Here is a 24,119-nt window from a genome sequence, read left to right on the forward strand (position 1 = left end):
GGTAAGGTCTGATTTTGATTTGAATCGGCCGTGTATTTTTAGGGCAAAAAAACAACATCTCTACCCAGGGAGGGGGGCAGGAGCGAGTTTGGGGGAATCCCTGATGTAAACTACTGTAGTTCTCTTCTCCATTATATAGTTTGGGTTTGGAAACAACTGAAACCTGGGGTATTGTGTGTACAAAACACCTCCCACACACACACAAGTTGGGTGGTAATTATTTTCCATTATACAGGTAAGGTAACTGTCGCCAAGTAGGGTAGGCTTTTCCCCATACAAACTGGGCTGTTCTGTTGATATTGTAAACCCACTGGGTTTATAGGAGTGTGCCTGCCAGTTGAAAAATGCAACAATGACCTCATTACATTTGACTTTTTAGTAATTTAGCAGACACTCTTATCCAGGGTGACTCAGTTAGTGCATTCATCTTAAGATTGCTAGGTGGGACAATCACATATTACAGGTATAGAAAGTATATTTTTCCTCAATAAAGTAGCTATTTTTTATCTAAATGTCCTCATAAAGGAGTAGCCTAGCCTAGTATGATTCTTGCCCTATGAAGTCTACAGGAAAGTGTCACTATTATAGCACCCACCTTGGTCTCTTTTGGTGCCAATAGTATCCAGCTGCAGCTGACACTCACATATCTTATAGGCCTATGTCCCTGTCAGTGTGAACCACATTGTATCGTAGACAGAAAAGCCCCTTCTGTAAAAATGTTCTCTACATCAGCAACAGGACATCCATCCCTGCAGCGATGCTGTCTGACCAGATGGATATCACTGAAATTATTTGAGAGGCTAAACTCTCACAGCTAGGAAAAGGCAGACAGACATTAAATTCCATGACAAACAATGAGTGGCAGCATAAACTTCCAACACCATCTACGGTGTACTCTATGCCTTAGATTCTAATGGTAATTGCCACACAAATATACACAGTAGCTGAAAAAGTGCGGAGAAGGATGTTGCATAAATTGTAATGATTTATTCCGTCACTCCTAATTTCAAAACATGGACAAACTTGCTCCGAAGATAATTTGACAAATGTGAAATATATATGCTTTATTTTCAATCGAGACTTTAAAATGGCACATGACGTCAGGGTGTGTGAAGATTGACACAAATCGAAAACCTTGATTAGTTCTTTAATTTATATAAAAATGTAAGTTCTTATTTTTACTCTCAAATTACATATTTATGATTCAAAAAATGAGTTCAAGAAATGAATGCCTGTGTACAAAGCAGGTCATTGGACCCAACATTCTCATTCAGCAGGTAACAATTGCAACACTTTTCATTTTACAGAACCTTAAAACAGAAAAATCACTGTATCAGTTTGTATTTACAAAGTGCAAGGAGGCATATACTACATATGGGGAATCATTTTCAGCCCTTATCAGAAATAATCTTGAAACCAGAGAGTGATTCGATAACTCATTAAAGTTTAAAATCCCTAAACTGAAACTGTGCCAAAGCAATACAGTACATCTCCACTGAGAAAACAAAGGACTGTCAAAAGGCAGATGTTATGGATCAACGATAGACCTTGTGTAAATATGATAACAATCCCTCATTGGATGAGGAACAGCATCAAGATGCACTGTTTAGTGGGAGCTAATATGCTTGTTTTATAACACTGGTAGCTGACATATACAGTATCACAACTGAAAAGTGTTGATAGTCAAATGCGTTTTGGCTGAAATTTGATGGTACAGCGTCAGATTTCACCCTTTTGTAGAGGGTGTTCAATCAATAGAGGTAATATTAATTTGGCAACACTTAGCTATACACCAATAGAAAAACAACAAAATGTGTCAATTGTGCAAATAATACCTGTTTGCTAGTTTACGTGTTCTAGGTGATGATTATGACTGTTTCTTCTATCCTCTGACCCAGAGAATGACTACTCATTTTAAATACGTAAACAATGTATTTAAACCACGTCTCAATACAAAACACATTATAGACTGTGCAGTGTTTGAGGCATTCGTGGGGTCCTTCTGCGGGAGGTGGGGAGGGCATACATCTATACATCTACATTTTTTTATGTAGTGGCAGTGCTCCCCTGCTAAATGCATATAGGTGAAACACTAGTGTGACTATGACCCGCTGGAGGATGTAATGTGATTCATAGTAGTTATCTAAATGTCCACCAGACTTTCTTTGACAAGAGAGCCATCGGTCAACAGTCCTCAGACAGACACCAGGCACATCAAAGCACTTTTTAACTCTCATCTGATGAAATGTGTGTTTACACTGTTATGGGTTTTAAATGGTTTACAAAGAGTTCTCAATAACTCTCAATGTACACCAGAATCCTCTATCCTCAAAAAGGCAGTGATATTCATCATCACGATGCACCTCGTAAACAAAATCAAAGATACCCATAAACAAAAAAATAATGCAGTGGTGAACAGTTGAAATAATACAGTCATTTATGTAAATTCTCTGTAGGGTTTCACCGTAGTGAAAGACAACCAGACATACTGAAGTAGTCTATCTGTACTATGGCTCCAGGCCCTGGTCTCTGGCTGCAGCTTTTGGAGTCTGTAACTGCGGTGGGCTGGAATCTTTAAACCAGGTTGTACTCCTTCACATTGCATTAAAGAGAGTCTGTAACTGCGGTGGGCTGGAATCTTTAAACCAGGTTGTACTCCTTCACATTGCATTAAAGAGAGTCTAACTGCGGTGGGCTGGAATCTTTAAACCAGGTTGTACTCCTTCACATTGCATTAAAGAGAGTCTAACTGCGGTGGGCTGGAATCTTTAAACCAGGTTGTACTCCGTAAAATTCATCTGGATTCTTCAATCCAAGTTGTACTACTTCAGATTCAGCTGGAGTCTTTAAACCAGGTTGTACTCCTTCACATTGCATTAAAGAGAGTCTAACTGCGGTGGGCTGGAATCTTTAAACCAGGTTGTACTCCGTAAAATTCAGCTGGATTCTTCAATCCAAGTTGTACTACTTCAGATTCAGCTGGAGCCTTTAAACCAGGTTGTACTACTTCAGATTCAGCTGGAGCCTTTAAACCAAGTTGTATTCCTTCAGATTCAGCTGCAGAATGAAGTCCTTGACGGCGGCAAAGACAAATCGAATGTTCTCCGTGTCAGTGGCACAGGTGAAGTGGGAGTAGATTTTATCGCAATCTGGATTCAGGTCCACAAACATCTTCAAGATGAATTCTCTTCCTGCCTGTGGGTCCCGCTGGGGCCCTGAGGAGGAGGAGATATGATTAGTTATATGATTCATGAAATAATGGCACATCAGTTAATTTAACTCTTATATCAATCTAAACCAATATATTAAATATTGTTTCATATCTAGTGAAATGAACAAGGTATTGACCCAGCAGCACAGAGGGAGGGTACTGCCCACCGATTGTCTTAACTGGAACTGTGTGTGTGGTTTGAACATTGATTGTTTGTGAATCGCCTTCGGTGGCCACAGGGACCAAGAGGTTGCAAATTGCACCGCCTGGGATCGATTACAGGCCATAAGGGGCAAGGTCTTGTAAATGGTGTTAGACGGCTGCGTCATATACATACAATAGTTTATTTATGATGTGCATTGTATATATGGTTTATTTAGGGTGTTTTTATCTATAAAGTATACTGGTGATATGATACAGGACCAGCGCATGCACACCGTTTTTAAATGGGTTTTATAGTAAAGACATGTAATTTAACTGTAAAAATATATTACCGTGTAATGTGGCATGACAAACCCCTTGACCAACAATGCAGTTCAAGAAAGAGTTAAGAAAATATTTACCAAATAAACTAAAGTAAAAAAGAATAAAAAGTACACAATGTGGAAAAGGTCAAGGGGTCTGAATACTTTCCGAATGCACTGTATATTGTACTTTTTTTATCTAAATGTCCTCATAAAAGGAGTAGCCTAGCCTAGTATGATTCTGACCTATGAAGTCTACAGGAAAGTGTCACTATGATAGCACCCACCCTGGTCTCTTTTGGTGCCAATAGTATCCAGCTGCAGCTGACACTCACATATCCTATAGGCCTATGTCCCTGTCAGTGTGAACCACATTGTATCGTAGTCAGAAAAGCCCCTTCTGTAAATATGCAATTAGGGTTAAGTGCCTTGCTCAAGGCCACATCGGCAGATTTGATCACTTAGTCCGTTCAGGGATTTGAACCAGCAACATTTTGGTTTCTGGCCAAACGCTCTTAACCATTAGGTTTCACATACTGTGACAGTGGGGTCCTATTTTGCCGCCTTTCCTTCCAGTTCTCTGCTGCCAATGACTGGAACGCACTGCAAAAATCACTGAAGCTGGAGACCCATATCTCCCTCACTAGCTTTAAGCACCAGCTGTCAGAGCAGCTCACAGATCACTGCACATAGCGCATCTGTAAACAGCCCATCCAACTACCTCATCCCCATACTGTATTTATTTATTTATTTATCTTGCTCCTTTGCACCCCAGTATCTCTACTTGCACAATAATCTTCTGCACATCTACCATTCCAGTGTCTAATTGCTATATTGTAATTACTTCGCTACCATGGCCTATTTGTTGCCTTACCTTACCTCATTTGCACTCACTGTATATAGATTTTTCTTTTTTCTACTTTATTGTTGACTGTATGTTTGTTTATTCCATGTGTAACTCTGTGTTGTTGTATGTGTCGAACTGCTGTGCTTTATCTTGGCCAGGTCGCAGTTGTAAATGAGAACTTGTTCTCAACTAGCCTACCTGGTTAAATAATGGTGAAATTAAAACAAATTTTGCATTGGTAGTTTATGATCACATTTAGCTGTTCCCTGCAAATTGAGCTTGTTTTTCTTTCATTAAATCCATGAAAAAAAGGAGTTCTTACCATCATATTCAGGGAAGTAATCCACCAGATGTGAGAACAAGATTTTCTCCTGCATTAAGTCAATCTTATTCAAGAATAGAATGATTGAGGAATCTTTAAACCACGGGTAGGTTATTATTGTCCTGAACAACGCTTTGCTTTCCTCCATTCGATTCTGTGGAAAGTAAAAAAAAAAAACACAATGTTAAAGAGACAACCTGTATTTGCCTTTCTTTTTTTCTAACTCCATGTTCGTAAATTCAATCTGGAGGGCCAGAGTGTGCCCAGCGTGCGCTCTGGGCGTTTGTAAATTAAGAGCGTTGTCATTGTCCATTCCTAAATTCAATCTGGAGTGCCAGAGTGTGCCCAGTGTGTGTAAATTAAGAGCGTTGTCATTGTCCATTCGTAAATTCACAGTTTCGCTCTTGGGGAGTCCGCTCTGGCTGAGGAGTAGGGTGGATCCAACCGCTCTGATATGGATCCAGATTCCTATCAAAAGGCTGAACATACGTATCGTTACGATCCTAAGAAAATCCATACGTAAATTGTTAGGATCGTAAGATCAACACCGTGCAGGATGTGCAGCCCAACACCGTGCAGGATGTTTGGCAATGCCAAACGTCCTGCACGGTGTTGGGCTGTAAGCACAACCCCCACCTGTGGACGTCGGGCCCTCATACCACCCTCATGGAGTCTGTTTCTGACCATTTGAGCAGACACATGCACATTTGTGGCTTGCTGGAGGTAATTTTGCAGGCCTCTGGCAGTGCTCCTCCGGCTCCTCCTTGCACAAAGGCGGAGGTAGCGGTCCTGCTGCTGGATTGTTGCCCTCCTACGGCCTCCTCCACATCTCCTGATGTACTGGCCTGTCTCCTGGTAGCGCCTCCATGCTCTGGACACTACGCTGACAGACACAGCAAACCTTCTTGCCACAGATCGCATTGATGTGCCATCCTGGATGAGCTGCACTACCTGAGCCACTTGTGTGGGTTGTAGACTCAGTCTCATGCTACCACTAGAGTGAAAGCACCGACAGCATTCAAAAGTGACCAAAACATCAGCCAGGAAGCATAGGAACTGAGAAGTGGTCTGTGCTCACCACCTGCAGAACCACTCCTTTATTGGGGGTGTCTTGCTAATTGCCTATAATTTCCACCTATTGTCAAATCCATTTGCATAACAGCATGTGCAATTTATTGTCAATCAGTGTTGCTTCCTAAGTGGACAGTTTGATTTCACAGAAGTGTGATTGACTTGGAGTTACATTGTGTTGTTTAAGTGTTCCCTTTATTTTTTTGAGCAGTGTATATATAGACTTAGGGTGGAGTCATTAAAACTGGTTTTTCAACCACTCCACAAATGTCTTGTTAACAAACTAGTTTTGGCAAGTCGGTTAGGACAGCTACTTTGTCCATGACACAAGTAATATTTCCAACAATTGTTTACAGACAGATTATTTCACAGTATCACAATTCCAGTGAGTCAGAAGTTTATATACACTAAATTGACTGTGCTTTTAAACAGCTTGGAAAATTCCAGAAAATTATGTCATGGCGTTAGAAGCTTCTGATAGGCTAATGCACATCATTTGAGTCAATTGCAGGTGTACCTGTGGAACGTACATTGATGTAAAAAGTACAAATCAATCCCAGAACAGCAGAGGACCTTGTGAAGATGCTGGAGGAAACAAGTACAAAACATAACCTGAAAGGCTGCTCAGCGAGGAAGAAGCCACTGTTCCAAAACCGCCATAAAAAAAGCCAGACTACGGTTTGCAACTGCACATGGGGACAAAGATCATACTTTTTGGAGAAATGTCCTCTGGTCTGATCAAATAAAAATAGAACTGTTTGGCCATAATGACCATTGTTATGTTTGGAGGAAAAAGGGGAAGGCTTGCAAGCCGAAGAACATCATCCCAACCGTGAAGCATGGGGGTGGCAGCATCATGTGTGGGCGCTTTGCTGCAGGAGGGACTGGTAGACTTCACAAAATAGATGGCATCATGACAAAGGAAAATTATGTGGATACACTGAAGCAATCAGTCAGTAAGTTAAAGCTTGGTCGCAAATGCGTCTTCCAAATGGACAATGACCACAAGCATACTTCAAAGTTGTGGCAAAATGGCTTAAGGACAACAAAGTCAAGGAATTGAAGTGGCCATCACAAGGCCTGACCTCAATCCCATAGAACATTTGTGGGCAGAACTGAAAAAGTGAGCAAGGAGGCCTACAAAACCCTTTGGTATTACCTGGATTTCCACATAAATTGGTAAAAACATGTGACTTAGAGGAAGATCAGTTCACAACATTAGACAAACACAGTGTGCTTAAACTAATAACACACAAATTATTGTATTTTCCCTGTCTATATTGAATACATAATTTAAACAGTATGTGAACCCCTAGGTTAATGACTTCTCCAAAAGAAAACTGAAGTCAGATGTCAGCTAACCTGGAGTCCAATCAATGAGACGAGATTCGAGATGTTGGTTTGAGCTGCCCTGCAATATAAGAAACTCACCAAATGTGAGTTTGCTATTCACATGAAGCATTGCCTGATGTGACCCATGCCTCAAACAAAAGAGATCTCAGAAGACCTAAGATTAAGAATTTTTGACTTGCATAAAGCTGGAAAGAGTTATACTTTTATATCTAAAAGTCTTGATGTTCATCAGTCCACAGTAAGACAACTTGTCTATAATTGAGAAAGTTCAGCACTGTTGCTACTCTCCCTAGGAGTGGCCGTCCAGAAAAGATGACGGCAAGAGCACAGCGTGAATACTCAATGAGGTTAAGAATAATCCTAGTGTCAGCTAAAGATTTACAAACATCTCTGTTGACGAGTCTACGATACATAAAACACTAAACAAGAATGGTGTTTGTGGGAGGACACCATGGAAGAAGCCACTGCTGTCCAAAAAAACATTGCTGCATGTCTTAAGTTCGCAAAAGAGCACCTGGATGTTCCAGCAAAATATTCTGTGGACAGATTAAACTAAATTTGAGTTGTTTGGAAGGAACACACAACACTATGTGTGGAGAAAAAAAAAGGCACACCAACATCAAAACCTCATCCCAACTGTAAAGTATGATGGATGGAGCATCATGGTTTGGGTCTGGACAACTGGCTTTCATTGACGGAAAAATGAATTCCCATGTTTATCAAGACATTTTTCAGGAGAATATAAGGCTATCTGTCCACCAATTAAAGCTCAACAGAAGTTGGGTGATGCAACAGGACAATGACCCAAAACACAGTAGTAAATCAACAACAGAATGGCTTCAACAGAAGAAAATACGCCTCCTGGAGTGGCCCAGTCAGAGTCCTGACCTCAACCTGATTGAGATGATGTGGCATGACCTCGAGAGCGGTTCACACCAGACATCACAAGAATATTGCTGAACTGAAACAGTTTTGTAAAAGAGGAATGGTCCAAAATTCCTCCTGACTGTTGTGCAGGTCTGATCCGCGAATACAGAAAACTTTTGTTTGAGGTTATTGCTGACAAAGGAGGGTAACCAGTTTTTAAATCCAAGGGTTTACAGTTTTCCACCCTGTACTGTGAATGTTTACACGGTGTCACGTTCTGACCGTCATTCGTGTGTGATTTCCTTGTTTTAGTGTTGGTCAGGACGTGAGCTGGGTGGGCATTCTATGTTGTGTGTCTGGTTTGTCCATTTCTATGTTAGGCCTGATATGGTTCTCAATCAGAGGCAGGTGTTAGTCATTGTCTCTGATTGGGAACCATATTTAGGTAGCCTGTTTTGTGTTGGGTTTTGTGGGTGATTGTTCCTGTCTTTGTGTTTGTGGCACCAGATAGGACTGTTTTGGTTTTTGCACGGTTCTTGTTTTATTGATTGTCGTACTTTCATCTTTAAAGATGCAAAAACTAACCACGCTGCATTTTGGTCCGCCTCTCTTTCCCCACAAGAAAACCATTACAGAATCACCCACCAACCAAGGACCAAGCGGCGTGGTAAACAGAGGCAGCAGGAGAACCGACAGGTGCAGCAGGAGCTACAGCAGAAGCAGCAGCAGGAGAAGCAACAGAAGAAGCAGCAGCAGGAGCAACAGCAGCAGCAGCAGCAGCGGGAGAGGCTGCACTATTTAGAAGAATGGACTTGGGAGGAGATCCTTGATGGGAAAGGACCCTGGGCAGAGCCTGGGGAATATTGCCGCCCCAAAGCCGAGCTGGAAAAAGCGAAGGCAGAGAGGCGGCATTATGAGGAGCTAGCACGGCAGAGCGGCTGGAAGCCCGAGAGGCAGCCCTAAAAATTTCTTGGAGGGGGGCACAGGGAGAGTGTGGCAGAGTCAGGAGTCAGACCTGAGCCAACTCCCCCTGTTTACCGTAAGGAGCCATGGATGGAATTGGAGCTGTCGGCGGGGCTGAGTCTGAGAGTGTTGAGGATGTTTTGGACAGAGTAGAGAGAAAGCTGTTGGTTTGGCATAGTATGCACGGCATTCGCCCTGAGGAGCGTGTTAGCTGTCCGATGCCACCTGTGTCAGTTCCTCGTACTCAGCCTGAAACGTGTGTTGGAGTTCCGGGGGATTTGATGCCGGCTATACACACCAGGTCTCCAGTACACCTTCATAACCCGGTGTGTCCTATTCCTTGCACTCACCCGGAGGTGGGTGTCCCCGGCCCGGTACCACCAGTGCCGGTTCCCCGCACCAGGCTGTCTCTCCGTCCCATCAACACAGGTGCTCCCGCCTGTCCGGCGCTACCAGAGTTTCCGCCCCTCAGTCCAGCACTGCCAGAGCCTTCCTGCCCAGCGCCGCCAGTCTGCCCAGCGCCGCCAGTCTGCCCAGCGCCGCCAGTCTGCCCAGCGCCGCCAGAGCCGCCATTCAGCCAGGATCTGCCAGAACTGCCAGTCAGCCAGAATCCGCCAGTCAGCCAGGACCCGCCAGTCAGCCAGGACCCGCCATTTAGCCAGGATCTGCCAGAACTGCCAGTCAGCCAGGATCCGCCATTCAGCCAGGATCCGCCATTCAGCCAGGATCTGCCAGAACTGCCTGTCAGCCAGGATCCGCCATTCAGCCAGGATCCGCCAGAACTGCCAGTCAGCCAGGATCCGCCATTCAGCCAGGATCCGCCAGAACTGCCAGTCAGCCAGGATCCGCCAGTCAGCCAGGAGCCGCCATTCAACCAGGATCTGCCGGAACCGCCAGTCAGCCAGGATCCGCCATTTAGCCAGGATCTGCCAGAACTGCCAGGATCTGCCAGTCGGCCAGGATCTGCCATTCAGCCAGGATCTGCCGGAACCGCCAGTCAGCCAGGATCCGCCATTTAGCCAGGATCACAATATTTCCACTCCTATTTGCCATATTTTCAATTTAAGCCTACTAGAATGTGGGTGCACCTAGGCTTGGAGGGAAGCAAAAGTCATTCCGCTACCTAAGAACATTAAAGCCCCCTTTACTGGCTCAAATAGTCGACCAATAAGCCTGTTACCAACCCTTACTAAACTTTTGGAAAAAATGGTGTTTGACCAGATAGCATTGTATTTTACAGTAAACAAATTGACAAACTTTCAGCATGCTTTTAGGGAAGGACATTCAACAAGCACAGCACTTACACAAATTACTTATGATTGGCTGAGAGAAATTTATGATAAAAACATTGTGGTGGCTGTTTTGTTAGCCTTCACTGCAGATTGACAATATCAATCATAGTTTGCTGCTGGCAAAACTTGTGTTATGGCTTTACACCCCCTGCTACATTGTGGATAAAGAATGACCTGCCTAACAGAACACAGACGGTGTTCTTTAATGGAAGCCTCTCCAACATAATCCAGGTAGAATCAGGAATTCCCCAAGGCAGCTGTCTAAGCCCATAACTTTTTTCAATCTTTACTAATGAATTCAAATCAAAGTTTATTTGTCACGTGCGCCGAATACAACAAATGCTTATTTACTGTCTGTAACCAATGGTGGGGGAAAAAAGGTGTGTGTGTAGGTAAGTAAATAAATAAAACAACAGTATAAAGACATTTGAAAAAAAGAGTAGCAAGGCTATATACAGACACCTGTTAGTCAGGCTTATTGAGGTAGTATGTACATGTAGGTATCGTTAAAGTGACTATGCATATATGATGAACAGAGAGTAGCAGAAGCGTAGAAAGAGGGGTTGGCGGGTGGTGGGACACAATGCAGATAGCCTGGTTAGCCAATGTGTGGGAGCACTGGATGGTCAGGACAATTTAGGTAGTATGTACATGAATGTATAGTTAAACTGACTATGCATATAAGATAAACAGAGAGTAGCAGCAGCGTAAAAGAGGGGTTGGGGAGGCACACAATGTAAATAGTCCGGGTAACCATTTGGTTACCTGTTCAGGAGTCTTATGGCCTGGGGTAAAAACTGTTGAGAAGCCTTTTTGTCCTAGACTTGGCACTCCGGTACCGCTTGCCATGCGGTAGTAGAGAGAACAGTCTATGACTGGGTTGGCTGGGGTCTTTGACAATTTTCAGGGCCTTCCTCTGACAATGCTTGGTGTAGAGGTCCTGGATGGCAGGCAGCTTTGCCCCAGTGATGTACTGGGCTGTACGCACTACCCTCTGAAGTGCCTTGCGGTCGGAGGCCGAGCAATTGCCACACCAGGAAGTGATGCAACCGGTCAGGATGCTCTCGATGTTGCAGCTGTAGAACCTTTTGAGGATCTCAGGACCCATGCCAAATCTTTTTAGTTTCCTGAGGGGGAATAGGCTTTGTCGTGCCCTCTTCACAACTGTCTTTGTGTGTTTGGACCAATGTAGTTTATTGTTGATGTGGACACCAAGGAATTTGAAGCTCTCAACCTGCTCCACTACAGCCCCGTCGATGAGAATGTGCTCGGGGACGTGCTCGGTGCTCCTTTTCCTGTAGTCCACAATTATCTCCTTAGTCTTGGTTCTGGCACCACCCGGCCAGATCTCTGTCCTCCACCCTATAGGCTGTCTCGTTGTTGTCTGTGATCAGGCCTACACTGTTGTGTCATCAGCAAACTTGATGGTGTTGAAGTCGTGCCTGGCCATGCAGTCGTGGGTGAATAGGGTGTACAGGAGGAGACTGAGCACGCACCCCTGGTGAGCTCCAGTATTGAGGATCAGCGTGGCAGATGTGTTGCTACCTACCCTCACCACCTGGGGATGGCCTGTCAGGAAGTCCAGGATCCAGTTGCAGAGGGAGGTGTTTAGTCCCAGGTTCCTTAGCTTGGTGATGAGCTTTGAGGGTACTATGGTGTTGAACGCTGAGCTGTAGGCAATGAACAGAATTCTCACGTAGGTGTTCCTTTTGTCCAGGTGGGAAAGGGCAGTGTGGAGTGCAATAGACATTTCATCATCTGTGGATCTGTTTGGGCGGTATGCAAATTGGAGTGGGTCTAGGGACACACTTTCTGGGATAATGGTGTTGATGTGAGACATTACCAGCTTTTCATAGCACTTCAAGGCTACGGACGTGAGTGCTACGGGTTTGTCGTCATTTAGGCAGGTTGCCTTTGTGTTCTTGGGCACAGGGACTATGGTGGTCTGCTTGAAGCATGTTGGTATTACAGACTAAATCAGGGACATGTTGAAAATGTCAGTGAAGACGCCTGCCAGTTGGTCAGCACATGCCCGGAGCACACGTCCTGGTAATCCGTCTGGCCCCACAGCCATGTGTATGTTGAGCTGTTTAAAGCTCTTACTCACGTCGGATACGGAGAGAGTGATCAAAGTCGTCCGGAACAGATGATGCTCTCATGCATGCCTGAGTGTTGCTTGCCTCGAAGCAAGCATAGAAGTAATTTAGCTTGTCTGGTAGGCTCGTGTCACTGGGCAGCTCGCGGCTGTGCTTCCCTTTATAGTCTAATAGTTTGCAAGCCCTGCCGCATTCGACGAGTGTCAGAGCCGGTGTCGCATGATTCAATCTTAGTCCTGTATTGATGTTTGCCTGTTTGATGGTTCGTCGCAGGGCATAGCGGGATTTCTTGTAAGCTTCCGGGTTATAGTCCCGCACCTTGAAAGCGGCAGCTCGACCCTTTAGCTCAGTGCGAATGTTGCCTGTAATCCATGGCTTCTGGTTGGGGTATGTACGTACAGTCACTATGGGGACGATGTCCTCAATGCACTTATTGATAGCCAGTAACTGATGTGGTGTATTCCTCAATGTCATCGGAAGAATCCACAAAAAGTATGGCTCCGTCTTACCGGAGTGTGCTGTTCTATCCTGCCAGTGCAGCGTGTATCCCGCTAGCTGAATATCCATGTCGTTGTGCAGCCACGATTCCGTGATGCATAGAATATTACAGTTTTTGATGTCCCGTTGGTAGGATATTCGTGATCATACCTAGTCTAGTTTATTGTCCAATGATTGCACGTTAGCGAGTAATATTGACGGTAACGGCAGCTTTCCTAGTTGCCTTCTGCGGGTCCGGACGAGGCATCCGGCTCTTTGTCCTTAGCGTCGCTTCCTTTTGCGAATAACTGGGATGTCTGCCCTGTGGGGTGTTTGGAGAATCTCGTGTGAGTCCTGCTTGTTGTTGTGGTTGTTGTTGTTGTTGAAGAAATCTTTGTCTAATCCGAGGTGAGTGATCGCGGTCCTGATATCCAGAAGCGCTTTTCTTCCGTAAGATACGGTTGCAGAAACATTATGTACAAAATAATTTAAAATATTGAGAATTGCCACTGGCTTTGTGGAAAGCCAGAGTGTCTATGTATGCGGATGACTCAACAGTATACATGCTACTACACAGTAGTAGTCAGCTACTACTGCGACTGAAATTACTGCTACACTTAGAGTTGCAGTTAGTTTCAGAGTGGGTGGCAAGGAATAAAAAAAAAAATATAAAAAAAAGTTAGTCCTAAATATTTCTAAAACTAAAAGCATTGTATTTGGGACAAAATCATTCACTAAAGCCTAAATCTTACCTAAATCTTGTAATAAATAATGTGGCAATTGAGCAAGTTGAGGTGAATAAACTGCTTGGAGTAACCCTGGATTGTAAACTGTCATGGTGAAAACATATTGATACAACAGTATCAATGGGGAGAAGTATGTCCATGATATGTCAACAAGGCAGGTCCTACAGGCCCTAGTTTCTACCTTCTTGACAGCACTGTCAACAAGGCAGGTCCTACAGGCCCTAGTTTCTACCTTCTTGACAGCACTGTCAACAAGGCAGGTCCTACAGGCCCTAGTTTCTACCTTCTTGACAGCACTGTCAACAAGGCAGGTCCTACAGGCCCTAGTCTCTACCTTCTTGACAGCACTGTCAACAAGGCAGGGTCCTACAGGCAGGTCCTAGTTTCTACCTTCTTGACAGCACTGTCAACAAGGCAGGTCCTACAGGCCCTAGTTTCTACCTTCTTGACAGCACTGTCAACAAGGCAGGTCCTACAGGCCCTAGTTTCTACCTTCTTGACAGCACTGTCAACAAGGCAGGTCCTACAGGCCCTAGTTTCTACCTTCTTGACAGCACTGTCAACAAGGCAGGTCCTACAGGCCCTAGTTTCTACCTTCTTGACAGCACTGTCAACAAGGCAGGTCCTACAGGCCCTAGTTTCTACCTTCTTGACAGCACTGTCAACAAGGCAGGTCCTACAGGCCCTAGTTTCTACCTTCTTGACAGCACTGTCAACAAGGCAGGTCCTACAGGCCCTAGTTTCTACCTTCTTGACAGCACTGTCAACAAGGCAGGTCCTACAGGCCCTGCCTTCTTAACAGCACTGTCAACAAGGCAGGTCCTACAGGCCCTAGTTTTGTTGCACCTGGACTACTGTTCAGTCATGTGGTCAGGTGCCACAAATAAGGAAAATTGCAATTGGTTCAGAACAGGGCAGCACGGCTGGCCCTTGGACATACACAGAGAGCAAATATTAAATAGCTGCATGTCAATCTCTCCTGGCTCAAAGTGGAGGAGAGATTGACTTCATCACTGCTTGTATTTATGAGAGGTATTGACATGTTGAATGTACGAGCTGTCTTTCTGAACTACTGGGGCACAGCTCAGACACCCAGGCATTCCCCACAACACGTCACAAGAGGTCTCTTCACAGTCCCCAAGTCCAGAACAGACTATGGAAGGCGTACAATACTACATTAAGCTGACTACATGGAACTCTATTCCATATCAAGTAACTCATTCAAGCAGTAAAATTAGATTTAAAAAACTGATAAAAAAAACACCTGATGGAACAGCGGGGACTGTGAAGCAACAAACATTGGCACAGCACAGACACACACACACACACACACACACACGATAATATACTTACTATACACACACGTACATATGGATTTGGGTACTGTATATATGTGGTAGTGGTGAAGTAGGGGACTGAGAGCACACAGTCTGTGATGTATTGTAATGTTTTTAAAATCGTATAAACTGCCTTCAGTTTGCTGGACCCAAGGAAGAGCTGCCTTGGGAGCAGCTAATGGGGATCCATAATAAATACTAATTTTGAAGCTGATCTACCCCCTAAAAAAACATTTTTTGAACAGATCTTGTGTTGCAATTCTGACATACGATAATACCTTTCAGAGTTTTGGCAATTTCATCTCACCAACAAAAAAAAACTTACACCTATGAGAAGTGCTACCCAAACAAGCATAACACAGTATAAAAACAATGGAAGTCAGGGAGACCGGAAAGATGTATCCTGCACGTTTTCAAGTTAAAAGTCTCCATTCTCTATTACTCCTCAGTTGAGTTTACTTCACATTTAGGTAGCTCATGTAATAGATTTGTTTGCCAGCGTGAGTCTAGATAATACTAGCTGTATTATGCCTAAAACAGTCAAGTTTAAGTTTGCTAGGTGTATCTCTACATCATGGGCATATCTCTGGGTGACGTGGACATCCCCATGCATACACCTTATCAAAATACGACTAATTCAATATTGCACCATCCCATTCTCTGGACTCTGTCTGCAATCATAACCAGTAGTATCTACCAGGAATAATGAAACATAGAACAAGAATAGATGCTTGGTGAATCTATGAATTATGTATGACCACTGGAGGTTTTGCCACTCAAATTCTTGCTAAAGCATATTCTGTAGGAGGGGTTAATATACATTTAAAATAATTGGACATGATTAATATGAATCGGGTCATGAACATACAGTTCACTCAAAGTATTCAGACCCGTTCATTTTTTCCACGTTATTCTTATTCTAAAATGGATTAAATTGTTTTTTAATCTCAACACAATACACTATAAAGACAAAGCAGAATCAGGTTTAGACCATTCTAAACAGTACTTTGTTGAAACACCTTTGGCAGCGATTACAACCATTCTTCTCTGCAGATCCTCTCAAGCTCTGTCAGGTTGGATGGGGAGCATCGTTACACAGCTATTTTCAGGTATCTCCAGAGATGTTTGATCGGGTTCATGTCTGGGTTCTGGCTGGGCCACTCAAGAACATTCAGAGACTTGTCCCAAAGCCACTCCTGCGTTGTCTTGGCTATGTGCTTAGGGTCGTTGTCCTGTTGGAAGGTGAACCTTCTTGCCAGTTTGAGGTCCTGAGCGCTCTAAAACTGGTTTTCATCAAGGATCTCTCTGTACTTTGCTCCGTTCATCTTTCCCTCGATCCTGACTAGTCTCCCAGTCCCTGCCACTGAAAAACATCCCACAGCATGATGCTGCCAGCACCATGCTTCACGTAGGGATGGTATTGGCCATTTTAGGATAAGGCTGTAACGTAACAAAATGTGGAAAAAGTGAAGGGGTCTGAATACTTCCCAAATGCACTGTATGTACTTTGAAATTAACAAGAGAGGTTAAACGTAGGCTAAGTCTGGCATAAGCTTATTCCCACACTTTACAATAATACTGTTGCTATGGTTTTAGGTCATCTCCTTATAGGCTATTCCGTCCATCACAACACTGCTGCCCAGTTGAAGAGTTTGTGATCTCCATGCAGCACCACGCGCCTTCAGAAAAGCACCGCTCATCCTCAGAAGATGCCCTTCAGGAGGCATTCAGCCATAGAGTCATTCTACCCTAATGTAGGCCTATTTCCCTACTAGCCAAATAAATTGCAGATGATGCATGATGGGTGACACTCGTCATTCCAACATATTTGAACATTTAATTCATCCTTCATTCAGTTCAGTCAGTCAGTATGTCATCCATTGTCATTTGTCTGAGTTGCAATAGGAACTAAATCAAAGAGAATAGAACAGTGTTTTCCGTTTATTTATTGAAATGAATGTGTATTCAAAATCTAAATTCTCCAAAGTTCTTTACCCTATCACTTTAATAATTAAATGTTTCATTTAGGCCTATCCAAAAAATAAAATAAAAAATAGGCATTTGACTTGTAGGCATTGCAATTTAGGCTATCATTTTGGGTACTGGGGTCTTGCGGAATAATGTTAGAATTCTTTTAGTGTTTTATAACTGTTTATATTATAAGGCTTCCCTTAAAAAGAGACCCTAGCTCACAGGCCTCTAAATACATTCAAAAAAATAGTTGAAGAAGCACGTGCAGTGGCTGATAGGGACTCCTTGGCTATTTCGCTCAGGACAGGTCATAGCCAAGACTTTATTCATTGATATGGATATAACCTCTGTGTGATGGAGTTGTGCAATGCAAATGGCTATAACAAGCCTACATGCAGAATGGAATTCACAAATACAACACTCAAACTGCCTAATATAAGGCCTACAGTCCATGCTCCCAAATACTGGAAAAAATGTGATTCATTAGTTTACATGATCACCACAATATCCCGACGGGGCTATAAAAATAAATTATGCAATTATATGGCCATTAAATAACACACAACGGCATGGCATATTTATATAGTGGGATAGGCCTAGCATAAATCATATATACTTTCTATTTTGCATCTCAGACGTTTACAGATGTATTTTAACATTTACGTTTCATTTTTCACGCATGGCTTTTCTTATTATCCTAACGATATGTACGTTCAACCGTTTGGCAGGTATCTGGCTCCATATTCTGACCTCACAACAGCAGTCAAGCATCCAAGCTAACTGGCTAATGTTGGCTAGCTTACTAGCTACTTCCAGACACAAATGAGAGAACACCTCACTCTGAACATTTTACTCACCCTAGCAGAGCTGGTTAGGCTGTTTTCATGTTACCCAGAGTGTTGGTGACTGTTACTGTGCTGCTGGACCCAGTGTTCTACACAGTCAGTGTGGACAATTGCTTTGCAGTGATTGTGCATGATGCAAATACTGTAGAAAAAACAGCCCTTGTGTTTGTTCCAAGAATCATTACAGTGACTGAAGGGCTCCCCCTGCAGGTGAACACTAATCACAGCCCCTGAGCTGGTCAAAGTCCAGTTCAAATGTAGCATGTGCGTTACAAAACAAACGTGAGTGTTCCTATTAAAACTTTGGGAGCATTCAAACAGTGTGTGGGGTATTCTCCTTTTTCTCTGAGAACACGTAGCCTGGTCCCAGATCTGTACGTGCATTTAGCCAACTCCTACGACTATAGGAGTTGTCATACAACAATAATCGGCGGGGTTGGCTAAAGTACAGATCTGGGTGCAGGCGAAGTCTAACTCCAACCCTATGGCGGAGTGTGAATGGATATCAGCTGAGGCAGACAGGCGTTGGGCTCCGGGAAAATCTGGGTCATCTTCACATAACTGGTTTGGGCTGATTCAACATTTAGCACTGGAACAATGTGCCTCTGTGTTCAGACTGACTAGGTGATTATCTCTCTCCTGGATCCTCTCTTCCACTAGCAGAGATCCAGTCATAAAGAGATAGCAAGAGGGAGAGAGTTTGGCCAACTTTCTAGTACAATGCCATGTATCTCTGTCTCTAAGCATTCAATCAATCCATTCATAAGTTCAAGCAGCTCAGTTAGGTAGCTCGGTTTAGAATTGTCAATATTCTGCGGATTTTCATTGGTCAGTATTGTCCAGGAGGCGCCAACATGGCTGCCACAAATTTTAGGAGCACAATATCCTCTAAGAACACCATCATGCTTTGGACTGTTGAAAGTGCAATGACCAAACTCACCTCATTGTCAGATTCTACCAGGACCTGGTCGTATTCACTGAGAGCCACCAGGAACATGATGGAGGTGACATTCTCAAAGCAGTGGATCCATTTCCGCCTCTCGGACCTCTGGCCACCCACATCCACCATTCTGAGAACAGCAGCACAGCACCATGAGGTTTAGGGGCAACTCTCAACAGGCAGGTATAGAGAACACAGAGTTCTAATGGGTTATGGTGAGTTATTACATTAACATCAATATGTACTGTACCGAAAAGGATGGAGAAACATCCATTTGTATTTGAATAATTCAAAATGGAGTCTTTTAATACCAGTTACTTTTCTAGGATCATCTTGATCAATTGTGTTCAACAGACAGGGATGGAATAGTAGGCTATGTGGATGTTTACCTGAAGACCACACTCTGGAGGTCAAAGGGGTACTCTATGATGCCTGTGGTAGGGACCCTGACCCTGAGCACGTCTTGCTGGGTCGGGACATAAGATGACTCAGCTATACGGTCCAGTGCATTCAAGTAGCTGAAAGGGCATGAGAGAAATGGGGTTATTTATTATTATTATTATTATCATCATCATCATGTTAACAGTTCTGTTACTCATTAGGTTACTTTTCAGAAAAACACAGAAGTCTTAAAATACAGATCTTTCAGCCGACCATCACAATAGCAATCAATCTGGCCATTGGATCGCGTTATTGTTTACCTGAATCTGCACAGCCTTTTATGCCTGAGATGTAACTGGCATTGGACACAGTGGAAACTATTTGGGAAGAGTGTGGGGAGTAGTCACTGGTCTGTGTCCACTCACTATTTGGCAATCTAAACTAGAGGTTTGGTATTGGTTTACTCACTATTTGGCAGAGTCTGAGAGCTGGTATTCCCTCTTCCGATCGTAGCATTCCTGGATCCCTGGGTCATTCCATAGACTCTTAATGGCGTCAACGTACGGATTTGTAAACATTGTGACCTTCTCTACATCCACTTCAATGACAATATTTGCATGGCCCTGAAATAGGAGAGAGAAAGAGAAGGGGAAAGAGATCATTACAGAAGAGACCAAGAGAGGCATTTGTCTGAGTGATCATGTTTATTGTAAATGGAAGCCAAAGAATTGTGTTAGCTTGGCCTCAGACCTATCTAGAATTTAAATGTGTGTTAGTGCGTGGCAGTTAGCACATAGCTGTGAGGTAGTGAATTTGTATGATTACTAGGCCCCATATGGTGGCTTTAAGGTAAGGGATAGAGAGCTACGTGATTAAGCAACGTCATTTTGTCTCTCTTGTGGCATATTGGTCCCAGGAGTTGCCCTACTTTACGTGTGTGCCAACAGTCAACCACATGTGTACCTTTTACAAGGCCTTCAGTCTGTCATCCTGCTCAAGTAACTAATGACATCATCAACTAGGCAGAAAGTAAACAAAGTTACAGATATCATAACGACATCACCTGATCCTTCACTACAATCCTCACTGAGACTCAGAGACTGTAGAAACAAATAAAAGGTCTGTACAAACATGGGCCTAGCCAGGTCCGGAGGTTTTTCTGACAATGAAAAGCTTCTAGCCTAGAGGCTATAACTAAAGCCTAAAGTGTTTCCAGAGTGGTGTCAAGGCCTGGAAAAACTCAAAATGTTGGCAAAAAAACAGGCAAAGTTGGTATAAATGGAACAACAGAAGGGTCACCTGGTTGTCTTCACACTTGTAAGGGATCTGAAGGGTCTCCATAGCATGGATCATGGACTGCATGGCAGTGAAGATGTTCTGGTACACCAGCTTGGTGAAGCCTCGCTTGTCCTCCTCGGAGTAGCCCGTCCCATGGATGATCCTCATCTGCTTTATGAAGGTGCTCTTCCCACTCTCACCAGTCCCTGGGAAGAAAAAGCTCAGAGATTAACTCTGTTTGACAGTAGCCTGCCACTGCTGATGAAAGCCAATGCACATTTTAGGCTTATTATAGAGTGTCATTATTATATTGTCAATTTGATGGACACGCGACATGTAGATTAAACTATTGCTGAGTAACCCAAACATTTTGATTGAATACAATTTTTCAACTGCACTTTGTTTTGACCATGGAATGTTGATACAACAGTTTCAGGGTGTGGTCTATTGTGTGTTGTATCTGTCACAGGAACATATTTCTGATCTCCGAACCTAAATGGACAGTGATCCATGACAATAATTGATTGATTTCTAAGAAATGTGGCCCCTATGCAATTAATCAACCTAACGTTTATAGTAGCAATGGTAACCCTTCCTTAGTCACCTAACAAATTACATGAGCCTGGTTGCTGTCAACATTCTTTCCTTGAGTTATAACTTATTTTGCTCCCAGCAGGGTGACAGACAGTTGTGAGCTGGATGTGTGAACTTAATAAATTATTCTATATATTTAAGTTATATAAACATCACAGAGTACCAAAAGACATTACACTACAATAAACATAATGGATAAGGCTGGTGGGAGGAGCTACATGAGGACAGGCTCATTGTAATGGCTGGAATGGCATAGATGGAAATTAGTCAAACATGTGGTTTCCATATGTCTGATGTGTTTGATAACTTTCCAAATATTCCATTCCAGCCATTACAATGAGCCCCTCCTCCTACAGCTCCTCCCACAAGCCTCTGAAACATTGTTTTCTTGGCGATATCTCAAATAAATTCAAATTGCCAGGCAATATGTTTTTTTTTTATAGGCATGTGCATTGAAATAACAGATACAATGTACACTGATAGAGTCAGTGATATTATGAACATGTTTCAAATAATGATACAATGTCATATTAGTGATTTTGAGTGGTAATTACAACTGTGATCGTTAGTTTACCGAGAAGCAACAGCTTAAACTCGCGGCGCGAGTCTTTCTTGTCCCGGCGAAGCTGTCTTTCGATCTCGTCGTTGATCCGTCGAGCCTCCTTTCCCTCTTCGCTGAGGCAACAGGCCCCTACGGAGCCCAGAGTCATGACTCTCTTGATAACACTTACTTTTGGGGTCGAGGAGGTAGGCCTTTATTCCAAAGTGAAATTAAATTTAAAAAATGTTAAGGCGATAAACATTGTCACTTTGTAAAATAAATTGTTATATTTAACTAAAATAAATGTCCTCCCTCAGCACTGACTGAATTCTCTATCTACAGTGCCATGCATAGCCTACGCTCCACAGTAAAAGCCAAGCGTAATAATGCGAATACAATTCCCAGAAACTGATTGAACCTTTGGCAGAAACAGACCACTTGTTATTTTATATTTATGTAAACTACGGTCCCATTACGAAATGCAATAGGTGCCAATCCGTTGGGAGAATGAATAATGAAATAGCAACATGTAAACAGAAAAGCAAATCTTTACCTCCAATAGTTGAACTCCGGGTGTGGTGAGTGAATATGGCGGACTTTTACTCCATATCACCATAAATGTATAAAAAACGAAATTCCATTATTCCGCAGGAGTAACAAAAAAATAATCCCATACCACAATATGTTCCTTTTGAATTTGTCTTCATTGAAGATGCATTACTTAACGTTGTTATATTTTTTCTATTGTCCCATTTGCTTGTCCCATCTGTAATTTCATTAGGTACAGAATACAGTGTACTCTGACTGGACCCTATGTGAACCTAGCAGCAAAAAGGCAAGGAGCCATAAAAATAAAAGTGCTCTACACAGTAAAACATTTTCTTCATATTCATCCACCCTTTTGTCATTCTTTTTCAACATCACTCATCCTTGCCTTTATTTACGTTTTTCTCTTCGTCATTATTCTACATCTTAATAATTTTCACCAACATAAAAAGTATGGGCCCATGAACGGGGTGTGTCGGACAGTGTCTCTCGAAGTAGAGGACTCTTATTTTCACACAATTCTATCCATTATTGCTGCCAGCTGCTGTCGTGTTGTGCTGGCGTAAACTCAAGCCCCGAACCATGTGACGTTAGGAGAGGGTGTGTTTAGCTGGGAAAGGATCATGAAGGCATGTCGCATTGTAATGAAACAACTGTACGGTGGCACAGAAAAAGGGTGGGCAGTTCACTACTTACATAAACACTTAACATATCTTGGATTGAAGAATATAGAGGCTAATTTCACAAATTTTAAATGTGTTATTACATGTTATTGACTACAGTATACTAACAATTAGGAACACCACGGAGGGCCGAGTGTCTGCAGATTTTCGCTCCTCCCCTGCACTTCATTGATAAATTAAGGTCACTAATTAGTAAGGAACTCCACTAACCTGATTGTCTCGGTCTTAATTTAAAGGAACAGTGGTGGAGAAAGTACACAATAGTCACACTTGAGTAAAAGTAAATATACCTTAATAGAAAATTACTCAAAACTTAAACACAGTAAAACACTACTTGAGTCAAAATAAGTAGTTGGTTTTAAATATACTTAAGTATCAAAAGTAAAAGGAAATGCAATACAGAATTTCAAATTCCTTATATGAAACCAGACAGCATGATTTAAAATACTTTACAGTTAGCTCGGGGCACACTCCAACACTCAGACATAATTTACAAACAAAACATTTTTCTTTAGTGAGTCCTCAGATCAGAGCCACTAAGGATCACGTGTCCTCTTGATAAATGACAGAATCTGACATTTTCCTGTCCTGCTAAGCATTCGAAATGTAGCAAGCACTTTTGGGTGTCAGGAAAATGTTTGGGTGTAAAAAGTACTTATTTTCTTTGGGAATGTAGTAGAGTAAATGTTGTCAAAAATATAAACGCGGCATGTAAAGTGTTGGTCCCATGTTTCATGAGCTGAAATAAAAGGTCTCTGAATTTTTCCATAAGCATAAAAAGCTTATTTCTCTCCAATTTTGTGCACAAATTTGTTTACATCCCTGTTAGTAAGAATTTCTCCTTTACCAAGACATTCCATCCACCTGACAGGTGTGGCAGATCAAGAAATTGATTAAATAGCATGATCATTACACAGGTGCACCTTGTGCTAGGGACAATAAAAGGACACTACAATCTGCAGTTTTGTCACACAACACGAAGTCACAGCTGTCTCAAGTTGAGGGAGCGTGCAATTGGCAGGCTGACTGCAGGAATGTCCACCAGAGCTGTTTTTATTTATTTAACAAGGCTAGTCAGTTAAGAACAAATTCTTATTTACAATGACGGCCTACTTCGGCCAAACCCTAATGACGCTGGGACAATCGCCCTATGGGACTCCCAATCACAGCCCGTTGTGATACAGCCTGGAATCAAACCAGGGTCCGTAGTGACAGCTATAGCACAGAGATGCAGTGCCTTAGAACGCTGCGCCACTCTGGAGCCCCGTTGCGAGAATTTAATGTTAATTCCTTT

General features: G+C 42.9%; 1 protein-coding gene across 2 annotated transcripts; it reads right to left on the reverse strand.

The window, feature by feature from the left end:
• Positions 1-1,049: 1,049 nt before the first annotated feature.
• LOC135548203 (guanine nucleotide-binding protein G(q) subunit alpha-like) lies at positions 1,050-22,413 on the reverse strand. Of its 2 annotated transcripts, XM_064977554.1 has the most exons (8): positions 22,150-22,412; positions 21,630-21,808; positions 20,483-20,667; positions 19,652-19,806; positions 19,192-19,320; positions 18,803-18,932; positions 4,845-4,998; positions 1,050-3,215 (listed from the first exon to the last, which is right to left on the reverse strand). In XM_064977554.1, exons 2-8 carry the CDS (start codon positions 21,763-21,765, stop codon positions 3,028-3,030), a joined length of 1,077 nt encoding a protein of 358 aa, XP_064833626.1. In that variant the 5' UTR covers positions 21,766-21,808; positions 22,150-22,412; the 3' UTR covers positions 1,050-3,027. The 2 variants fall into 2 exon arrangements, with proteins under 2 accessions (XP_064833626.1, XP_064833627.1); XM_064977555.1 differs by lacking the exon at positions 21,630-21,808 and having other exon boundaries at positions 22,150-22,413.
• Positions 22,414-24,119: the final 1,706 nt, after the last annotated feature.

The sequence above is a fragment of the Oncorhynchus masou genome, chromosome 11, assembly GCF_036934945.1.
Source record: "Oncorhynchus masou masou isolate Uvic2021 chromosome 11, UVic_Omas_1.1, whole genome shotgun sequence".
Lineage (NCBI taxonomy): Eukaryota > Metazoa > Chordata > Actinopteri > Salmoniformes > Salmonidae > Oncorhynchus > Oncorhynchus masou.